Genomic DNA, 11,354 nt, shown 5'->3' with positions numbered 1-11,354 from the left:
GAACATGAAATAACGTTTATAAAATGTTTGCGAATTTATGAGTATTTTGCATAAATTTTCAAAATTTCAAGTCGATGGGGGCACCTCTAAACATAGCATGAGATTACTGATTTTTCTTGTGTTTAATATTTACCTAAAACAGCAACTTTCTACAGGTATACCGAAACAGAAATCAAAAATTAATAAAATCGCTCCTCTCTATTATATATATACTATATATAGTTGTGTTCATAATAATAGCAGTACAAGGTATACCTAACTTAATATAAATCACTAATATATTTTGAAAAAGTTTTTTTAAAGCTAAAATTGGGTTTCGGCTAAAAGTAACAGTATATAAAAGTAATGCTTGTGTGAAAACTAATACGAGTATACCTGTATTATTCCGTCTTCAAACAAATTACTACGGTTAAGAAATTATGCCGCAGGAACTTTAGCAAAAACACAATTTTAAATGAGAAGTATAGATAAGTAACAGATGGACGTCAGGAAAATACTAGAACCACACAAATAATAGACCGAAAAAATTGCATTAAATTAAGCTTTTGCCCTGCTACTAATACAATTAAGTAGTGGTCAATATTTTCTATAAAACACATACTAGAATTAACAAAATAACGGAAGAGAAATGTAGCAGAAAGAATGGCGAGTCATAAATATTTTCGAACAAATACAGGGTGGCGCAGAAGTAATCCTCCTATTAGAAGATGCTATAAATTTTGCAACTGACCTCTAATGTCACTTCTGTTTTGACATTTGTGTAGTAAACACATGCGAAATACGCTTAAATAAACAATGGTACGCTACACTGCTCCAGAACGCGGGTTATTGGTGACCATTTATTTGACCAATAATCGGTCGGTGACTTTGGCACAACGTGAATTTCGTCGCAGATTTCTTGGTCGTCCGACGCCTACTGGTGCAACACTGCGACGTTTAGCCACTCGCCTCGAAGAGACTGGCACAACAAGAGATGCTGTCAGGCGTGGCAGACCCCTGAGTAGCCGTTCTGCAGAGATTAGTGCTGCTGTTGCCGAGGATGTCATGGAAGCGCCGTCGACTTCGACCAGACGATGTGCCATGCAAATGGGTATCAGTCGACGGTGTTTACAGCGAATTTTGGTACAAGATTTGAAGATGTTTCCGTACAAAGTCCAGACAGTGCATCAGCTGTTAGCTGCTGACCGCCAATCGTGTCTAACATACGCTCAAGCCATCCTTAAACACCCCCAAGAGGAAGATGATTTTTCATCAAAAATAAGCATGAGTGATGAGCCTCATTTCGATCTTAGCGGGTACGTAAATAAGCAAAATTGACGCTTCTGGCGCACTGAAAATCCGCGTGCAACCCACGAAGAGCCATTACACACGCTCAAAGTCAATGTATACACCATACTAGCTGTTTTCGCTAGAGGAGTCATCGGACCTTTTTTCTTCAAAGACATTGCCAAACGGTTACTGTGAGTGGTGAGCGCTACAGTGCAATGATCAACGAGTTCTTTTTGCCGCAACTTGATGAATTGGGATTGGAAAACATGTGGTGCAACGCCACACACTGCACGTGCCACAACCGATATGCTGAAGGATGCATTTCCCGGGCGCCTAATCTCCCGTTTTGGCGATTTGCACTGGCCAGCAAGATCGCCTGATTTGACCGCTTCAGACTTCTTTTTGTGGGGCTTTTTGAAATCGCGGGTTTATGTCAACAAGCCTCAGATTCTTGCAGCTCTTAAAGACAATATCCGTCAAGAATGTGAGGACCTATAGCCGGAAGTTCTGGCCAAAGTGATGGAAAATGCCATGAAAATGACAATCAACTGTGGCGGCGGCCATATACATATCATATTCTCGGCTTGATGTAAAAAAATAAAATAAAAATAATCCACAAGCAGAATCAAAGTTTTCATTTTTTAAAAAAATTACAGCCAAAAAACATCGGAAGGTTATTTGCGCCACTTTGTATATGTACCTAAGCATATGTATGTTTGTTTCATGAAAATGTATTAAAAATAAATTGTACTCCAATGTTATCTATGCACTTATCTCATACATACAAATTATACATATGAACATATCAGCTGCCTTTCAATTCACTCATACACATTTGGCAATAACATATACATACGTACATTCCAACACTCATCGCAATAGCAAAAGTCATCGTCCTCTACATTATCATAGCTGCCATCATCGTCCTCCCCATAATAATAATTAACGTCATCGAAGCCCACACCCAGTGGCACATCATTGTGTGCACCGCACTCCTCATCTTCTTCCTCATCAGGGTGATCTTCAAAACAATAGCCATTATTCTCATAGTCATCTGGCTTATTGGCTGTTGCTGCCGAGCATTCAACCGCGCTGCCACATGCCGCGGCCGTATTGGCGGCGAAATGTCTGCGCCGACAACGACGACACGGGCGCACCGCCTCGGCAAAGCCACTAATATCCGGCAGCGCCTTATTACACACGCGACAATGTTTGGACGGTGGTGTGCCCTCGGCGTTTTCGGCGGCTTGTTGTTGTTCGCGCGCATCAAAAGCATGCCGTAAACGCTTACGTAGCCGCTTGACGCGCCACCAATCCTTCCACCACACCCAATCCATATTGGACATACTTCAAGTGGTTTCTACGCACAAATTTATCGATTAATAAAAATTAATTTTGATGCAGACAATTTTAGGTCGATTGCTCCCAATAAAAAAAGAAAACAAAAACAATAAATAAAAAACAAAGCGAGAAACAAGAAAAACTCGCTAATAATCGAACGCGCACCGCGGATCTAGTATAAAAATATTAAGCACTCGTTTGAGTACACTCAACGGTAATGGCGCCGCTTCAAAACTGAAAACCGACAGCTGTTTCGTACGCTCGATCAGTCATAATTTTGCATAGCACTTATCGCGGCGCACTTGCTCTCCGCGCTGTTTCGAAAACCAACTGAGTAAACGATTTTGTAAATAAAATACGAGTAAGAAATTTGCGGGCAATATGCCTATTTTGCTATACTACGTAATTTATATGTGTGTAAATATAATATAGACTCAGAGTAGCCAAGAGTACAGTGTTAAATGTGAAGAGCGCACGCTGTCGGCAAATAAAGCGTTATTTACATACATTTTGCTGCTCGCATAAATGTCATATTAAACTTGTGTTAAATATGGCATACTATAAGAAGGTGATAATGAAATCTATGGCATTATGTTGAAAGAAACGACTTCATTTAAATAGGGATTTTAAATAGTAGCAAATTTCTCTATATATTTTTTAATGATAATTTGAAAATTCGGACACAAATACGGTTAGTTTGCGATAAATTACAAGATCGATTTTCGAAACAGTGAAATAACTCAAACTGTCTTGAGTATTAAATAACAATTGATTAGATGATTAAGTTCATTTAAGCTATTTTAAAATATCTCTAGCAAAGTTATCAAGTATTTCACACACTCCTAAACATATCGCACACTAACTACAAAAGAGTCACAACTCAAAATTTTTCAAAATCATTTTTGATAATAAAACAAGAAAAAACGTAAACTTCGGCTGCACCGAAGTTAAAAAGTTACCCATTTCGAGGTTCCCTAATTTTTTAATGAAAAAACTTAGAAACTTCAGACTTAATAGGGAATGCTTATTATAATTCGAAAGAACTTCTTCTTCTTCTTAATTGGCGTTGACACTGCTTACGCGATTATAGCCGAGTTAACAACAGCGCGTCAGTCGTTTCTTCTTCTTTTCGCTACGTGGCGCCAATTGGATATTCCAAGCGAAGCCAGGTCCTTCTCCACTTGGTCCTTCCAACGGAGTGGAGGTCTTCCTCTTCCTCTGCTTCCCCCGGCGGGTACTGCGTCGAATACTTTCAGAGCTGGAGTGTTTTCGTCCATCCGGACAACATGACCTAGCCAGCGTAGCCGCTGTCTTTTAATTCGCTGAACTATGTCAATGTCCTCGTAGATCTCGTACAGCTCATCGTTCCATCGAATGCGATATTCGCCGTGGCCAACGCGCAAAGGACCATAAATCTTTCGCAGAACCTTTCTCTCGAAAACTCGTAACGTCGACTCATCGGTTGCTGTCATCGGCGAAGCCTCTACACCAGCAGAGCAGGACGGGAATTATGAGCGACTTATAGAGTTTGGCTTTTGTTCGTCGAGAGAGGACTTTACTTTTGAAAAGTAAATTGCCTACTCAGTCCGAAGTAGCACTTGTTGGCAAGAGCAATCCTGCGTTGGATTTCCAGGCTGACATTGTTGGTGGTGTTAATACTGGTTCCTAAATAGACGAAATTATCAACAACTTCAAAGGTTTGACTGTCAGCAGTGACGTGAGAGTAAAGTGGCGAGTGCGACGACTGTTTGTTTGATGACAGGAGACGAAATACGTCTTGCCCTCGTTCACTGCCAGACCCATTTTCTGTGCTTCAAATTCGAAAGAACTTTATTTTGCATTTACTTTTTGAGATTATCTCTTTCAAATGTTGGCCGCGGCTACGTCTCAGATGGTCCATTCGTTAAGTAGAATTGTCGATGACGCGTCCGAGCATTTTGACTGGTAACTGGCGAAAATCACACGATCTTGGTGGCCAATCGACGGGTTTAAAACGTAAAATTATCTGCTCACCGATATTCTCTTAATAAATCCATTTTTTGATACGATGTGTGGGAAGTGGCGTCGTCCAAATGTCGCCGAGATCACGAGCTTCAATTTTTGAAGAAATGTGGATCGATGATCCCACCGGCCCACAACCCACACCAAAGCGTTGTTTTCTTCTCCATAAAATGTCAGCTCTTGAATCTCTTCTTTGCTTGTTTACATACCCATTGAGCCAGAAATGGTCCTCATCGCTGAACAAAATTTGGCTCGAAAACGTTGGATCTTGTTGGAACTTTTCAAGAGCCCATAGAACGAAGCATGTCGCGTGGGAATGTCGAGCGGCTTCAGCGCTTGCACAAGCTGTATTTTATATGCTTTCAATTTAAGATATCAGCGTAAAATGCGCCAAGTCATTCCATACATCGCCAAGTCATCGTAGTCTATTCGGTCGAATATTATCTAATAATGAATGCAAACTTAACATAGGTACTCTGTTCAGGGTATAAAAATTCGTTAACAAAGGGAGTTTTTTTGACATGTGGTTTTCAAGATTAAATAATCCGCATATAATCTAATGTTATGGCCAAGAATTTAGCTTTGCTATAAAGATAAGGGTTTGCCATAATGTTTTGAAAATAATTTCTGGCAAGTTACTGCCGCGGCTGCCTTGAATAAATTACACATGTGAGGCCCAATTTTCGACCTTTTTTTGCAGTAATTGCCCCGAATGTAAGCAATAACGTTCCGAATATTCTATTCCAATCCATCAATTGTCTCGGTCTTTTTTGCGCCGACAAGCAACTGCACACAACCAAACAAAAAATTGTCCAGCGGTGTTAAATAGTACTTAGATATTGGAGGAATCGCCACAGCCTCACCAAAAGTTTCCTTCAATAAATTGATGGTTTCGGTGGCCGTACAATTCAGGCACGAAAAAGTCATTAATCATGGCTCTGTAGCGTTCTCCATTGACTGTAACATTATGGGAGGCTTAATTTTTGAATAAATATGAATCAATGATTCCCTCTGCTCTTAGAGCACACTAAATAGAGACTTTTTGAGGATGTAATGGCATTCCAATAATGGCTTGTGGATTATCATCACTCCAAATGTGACAATTACAACAATACGACATTACAAATGACAAGTTTATTAAAATATACATTCAACCAAAAGTTAGATTTATCGCTGAAGAAAATTTGAGTAACTCATTTTAGGCCCATTCACCGAACTTGCGACGCGTTTGATGGTCATTCGGCTTCGATTCCTGCACGAACTGGATTTCGTAAGCTCGGAAAATCTTCCATAAAGTGGATGCACACAGCTTCAATTGTTGTCAGCGATGGCAGATGGACTCATTCGAGTATTCTCCGATGCTCTGTTCCACAGCAGCAATAGCGGTTTCAGTGGAGACAGTACGGTAGAACGGGTTGATTTAGAGGTAGCCAAAAAAACGGTAAAATCGCATATGCGGGAAACGTTTTACGCACCATTTTGGAGAAATCCATCTAAAAGACTATGGGCCTAAAACCGGTTTCGAGCCAAAAATTTTTAAGCTGTTTTGCAAACGTGGTTCCAGGGTAGGTATGTTCAAACCGAACTGAATTTAAATCAAGTGACAGACCAACTACGGAAAAAGTATTGTCTCACTTAAAGCCGCACGTCTAAAAAACACCCGTTACAGCAGCAAGGTGACATATTTACTTTATAAGACAATTTCTGCGAATGCATTTGTAACTGGTTCTTAGTTTTGAATTGATTTGAACCACACAAGAGCGATCATATGTTTTTATGTCATGAACTGTGGACGTTAGGGAAAAACGAATTCCCGAAATACTGAGTTTTTTGAGAAGCTCATTTTTGAATATCACCGCATCATTTTCTTTAGTTCCCCACTCCAAAGTTTATAAGCGAAAGCAAAGACTAAACTGAGTATTACAACGGATGATACAAGTTGAGGCACTTTTTACATTAGCCTTTTTTTGACAGATCACGTGTGAATCGTGTCAAGCTGTTTTGTTAGTTTATGGGCTCTTGAAAACAAGCAGAATAGCCGGATTTGGAACGAAGAGCAAGCTGAAGAGATAATAAGAGCTGCCATTTCATCGAGAAAAAACAACGGTTTGGTGGAATCATCGGTACATATTTCTTCAAAAATGAGTGAGTCAATGGCGACCGTTATCACGCCATGATAACCGACAATTTCATGTTTGAGTTTGAAGCTCGTGATCTCGGCGACATTTGGTTTCAACAAGAGGGCGCCACTTCACACATATCGCATTAACCGGATAATATCACGTTTTGGGTCTGTCGATTAGGCACCAAAATCGTGTGACATCACACCGTTAGACTTCTTTCTTCTTTTGTGGGGATATGTAAAGACTAAAATCTATGCGGACAACCACACTTCGACTCAGGTCTTAGAGCAAAACATCACGCATGTCATTCGTCAGTTACCAGACGAAATGCTCGTGCGAGTCAACTCCACGGATGGAACATCTGAAACGTAGGTAGAGATAATCTTCAAAAAAGAAATGCCAAAGAATGTTCTTTCGAATAATAAACATTTCCCATTAAAATTGAAGTTTCTGTGTTTTTGCTTTAAAAATTAGTTAACTTCGAAAAGGATCACCCTTTATATGAGTAGACACTACATACAAATTATACTAAACAATAATGACTATTTTTGCTACGTATTTGTTGCATTGTAAACTTTATAATAGAATTTGTGGCATACTAGGTATGTATAAAGACACTGTAAAAAATCTGCTGTCTTATCATTTTCTGTGTTCGAAACGCGTATTTTATAATTATACCCTGAACAGGGTATATTAAGTTTGTCACGAAGTTTGTAACACCCAGAAGGAATCGTCGGAGACCCTATAAAGTATACATATAAATGATCAGTATGTCGAGCTGAGTCGATTTAGCCATGTCCGTCTGTCTGTCCGTCTCTCCGTCTGTCTGTCTGTATATATACGAACTAGTCCCTCAGTTTTTAGGATATCGTTTTGAAATTTTGCAAACGTCATTTTCTCTTCAAGAAGCTGCTCATTTGTCGGAACTGCCGATATCGGACCACTATAACATATAGCTGCCATACAAACTGAACGATCGGAATCAAGTTCTTATATGAAAAACTTTCACATTTGACAATGTATCTTCACCAAATTTGGTATATATTATTTTCTAAGGCATAAACTAACTGAAATGATTTATAACCTCACATTTATTTAGATATAATGTATTAAATTCCATATAATAATTCCTTGAGTACGATATGCATAAAAACTGTAAATAAATTTCGACACTTTTAAATACCAATGAAGCACAGAACAAGCACTAAGTATTATGTAATTTCTTTGCTGACAAATTTTCACCAATTTTCGTACACAAAGCAATATTACTATTTTTTATAAACGTGTAAAGAAAAACACTCTACTCACTCGAAAATTTCTAAATTAGAAATATTTAACGGCGGATAGGTGGTCACACCCATTGTATCCACCTCCACCAGCACTCGCACCAGCACCAGCAGCAGTGAAAAAACGGCTGGTAAGACCAATTCTATGCCCAGTTCTAGTTTGTGATTCCATTGTAGTGTCCAGTTTTTCCATAATAACAATTTAAACTTCTCCCAATTGGTAACCTTCGCGTTACTGCTGGACGCATCCATTGCGTACAGCAACTTTTTGCTAATCTCTATTTAATATAGGATTGTGGTATGAACCGAGGCAGTAAATGCAGTGCGGTGTAATGTATCAGTTGAGTATTTAGAAATGTTGATCCTTAAGCGTCAAAACTGGAAAAAATTATGAAACTCATCAAAATTGGCTCACTATACGTAGGTTTCACAGACGTCAGTAAAGATCATGATATGATAAAGCTATGAATAACTTATAATAATACAAACAAAACTGCTTAACCAATTGTTTGCGAAACCATTTTAGTTTAGTAATATCAGAATAATCTTTATTGCGTGTTGTTATCGTGTTATTTTTTAGAAGTTCATAAATTTTTAGTATAAAAGTGCAACCGTTATTCATTATTGAAATCGAGAAAGTACTAAGGTACTTAGAAAAATACTTTTGACATCAACACATACGGCCAAATCCATTCTTAATTGCTTTAAAAAATTTAACATACAATGTCTGTCGCAAAAGGAACAGCACTGTTAAAAAAACAACAAAAAATTAATATTTTTCAAAAGTTATATTTTTTTATTCAAAGTAGTTTCCTTGTGCTTCGATACAGCGTTTAGCCCGGTCAATTAGCATTTCAAATGAGTGTTTAAGGTAATTTTTCGGAATGCTCTTGAGAATATCGGTCGTCGCCTTTGGATAGGTGAAATGTCCTGAAACCAGTGTCCTTTCAAGGGCAAATGAAGTTTTCCAAATAGGTAAAAATCACAGGGTGCCAGATCAGGTGAGTAGGGTGAGTGATTAATGGTTAATATGGAGTTTTTTGTCAAAAAATCAGTGACAAGCGTCGACCGATGACACGGCGCATTATCGTGCAACAGGCGCCAGGACCCTGCCTCACGGTATTGTGGTCGAGCACGACGAATGCGTGACATAAGACGCTTCATAACACCAAGGTAAAACACAGCGTTAATCCTTTGGGCAGGTGGGATAAACTCTCGGTGTACAATACCCTCGGAAACGTAAAAATAAATCAGCATTGTATTTATTTTTGACTTCTGAAGACGACCGACTTCTGATCGTCACAGAGGTCCTCACGACCTTCTTGGAATCGCTTAAACCACTCATGCACATTACATCGGGATAGGCACTGATCACCATAAACTTTTTTCATCATTTGAAATGTTTCAGTAAACGTTTTCCCAAGTTTAAAACAAAATTTAATATTTGCTCTTTGCGTTTTACGACCGATGACCAAAAGCTGCTGTCACTTTTTGATCGATAACATCGATTTTAGTTATCTATTGTCTTTTTTTGACGATGTGGAAGCTGTAAAAGTTTCTGAAATCATTATGTATTATTCTTATACATCTTTTTAGACGAAAATTATACCATTAATTTTTTTTCGTCAGATTCAACTTTTTTACTCAGTTTCTTCTCCTTAAGAGTGACGAGTTTAGCTGTTTTAGTCAATTAAAAATCAGCTTCCTAATTTAATAGAAACTGCTAAGATAATACGCGCTAATAATGGTAAGAATGCCATGAAATTTGTGAAGTATACGGAGACAATGCTGTATCAGTTCGTGTAGCACAACAATGGTTCGCTGGCTTCCGTTCTGGAAATTTCGAAATTTGATTTACACTGATGGAATAATGTTTCTAACGGAAAAATTGCAAAAAATGTTCGACCAAAATGGTATACATATATTTGTTTATTTATTTATTAGTATACATATAAAAAAACATAAGTTGAAATTTGTTTGGAAATACAAAACGACATTTTCGACTACCCAACATTTTACTAAGTTGGTAAGACAACTGCTGCATCTGCTTATCAAACAAATCTTTGACGGTTGAGAGTCGTTGAAAACATGCCTCGTTCTGGACCTCTTCAACTGATGAATAATAAGTATATATTAAAAAAGTAAAGGTGTGATGTGGTGCTTGACAATCGTCAGGCAAATGTTAGAAAGATGGCAAAAAAATACAACAAATCCGTTCTAATGAGTTTGGTGGACATTTTGGGTATGAAACGCGTTTTTGCTCTACTCGGATAAAGCTGATTTTTTTTCAAACAGAGTATAGGTCTGAGCAGATCTCATTGGACATGATTGATCGTGCTAGTTCCGATCCCACAATAACTGCCGATGAGACAAGGGTTTATGAGTTTGATATGCAAACAAGTCAACAATTATCGCAATTGAGCCCGTTTTCAGTCGAACGAAGAGAGCTACTTTGAGGGTGACAAAATAAATATTGATAAATAAATACATATGTTGCGTTTAATTCCGGGTACTTTCTTGAAACAATGTACAAGGTCTGTCGCAAAAGAAACAGAACTTTTTAAATATAACTGTTTCTGGTGGCGCCACCTATTGGTGGGTATATGAAATAAAAAGTTTAATCTCTTGTTGACATTTCGTAAAAATTTTAAGACAATTGGATAACTACAATCGATGTTATCGATCAAAAAGTGACAGCAGCTTTTGGTCATCGGTCGTAAAATGCATTTTGAACAAAGAGCAAATATTAAATTTTGTTTTAAACTTGGGAAAACGTTTACTGAAACATTTCAAATGATAAAAAAAGTTTATGGTGATCAGTGCCTTTACCGTAGTAATGTGCATGAGTGGTTTAAGCGATTCCAAGAAGGTCGTGAGGACCTCTGTGACGATCAGAAGTCCGGCCGGCCAAAATTAGTGATTACCCAAAACAATATTGAAAAAGTGCAGGAATTTATTAAGAATGAGTCGAAATCTTCTTTGCGTTACATGGAAATGGAGTTAAATATCACCAAGACTCCATTCATCGCATTTTGGTAGATAAATTGGGTCTACGGAAGGTGTGCTCCAAGTTTGTTCCGCACAAATCGACTGACGACCAAAAATTGCTCAGAATCCAACATTCGAAGGACATCTTGTGACGGATTATTTGACCAAAAATCACATTTTATCCATTAAGCGCTCCCAGTATTCACCTGATATGGCACCGTGCGACTTCTTTCTTTTCGGAAAACTTCATTTGCCCATGAAAGGACACTGGTTTCAGGACATTTCAGTTATCCAAAAGGCGACGACCGATATTCTCAAGAGCATTCCGAAAAATGACTTTAAACAC

At 38.3% G+C, this 11,354-nt stretch overlaps 1 protein-coding gene across 8 annotated transcripts in view; it reads right to left on the bottom strand.

The window, feature by feature from the left end:
* LOC120775414 (inositol hexakisphosphate and diphosphoinositol-pentakisphosphate kinase) overlaps window positions 1–2,841 on the bottom strand; it is a 30,608-nt gene extending 27,767 nt beyond the window's left edge. For 6 of the 8 annotated variants that reach the window (XM_040105582.1, XM_040105584.1, XM_040105588.1 and 3 more), the window contains exon 1: window positions 2,130–2,615. In XM_040105582.1, coding sequence (XP_039961516.1) covers window positions 2,130–2,615 — 486 coding nt within the window. Of the gene's footprint in view, window positions 1–2,129 lie in introns of all 8 variants that reach the window. The other 2 variants (XM_040105583.1, XM_040105587.1) reach the window with 2 other exon arrangements.
* Window positions 2,842–11,354: the final 8,513 nt, after the last annotated feature.

The sequence above is a fragment of the Bactrocera tryoni genome, chromosome 4, assembly GCF_016617805.1.
Source record: "Bactrocera tryoni isolate S06 chromosome 4, CSIRO_BtryS06_freeze2, whole genome shotgun sequence".
NCBI lineage: Eukaryota > Metazoa > Arthropoda > Insecta > Diptera > Tephritidae > Bactrocera > Bactrocera tryoni.
This window is presented reverse-complemented; position numbering and strand designations above follow the sequence as displayed.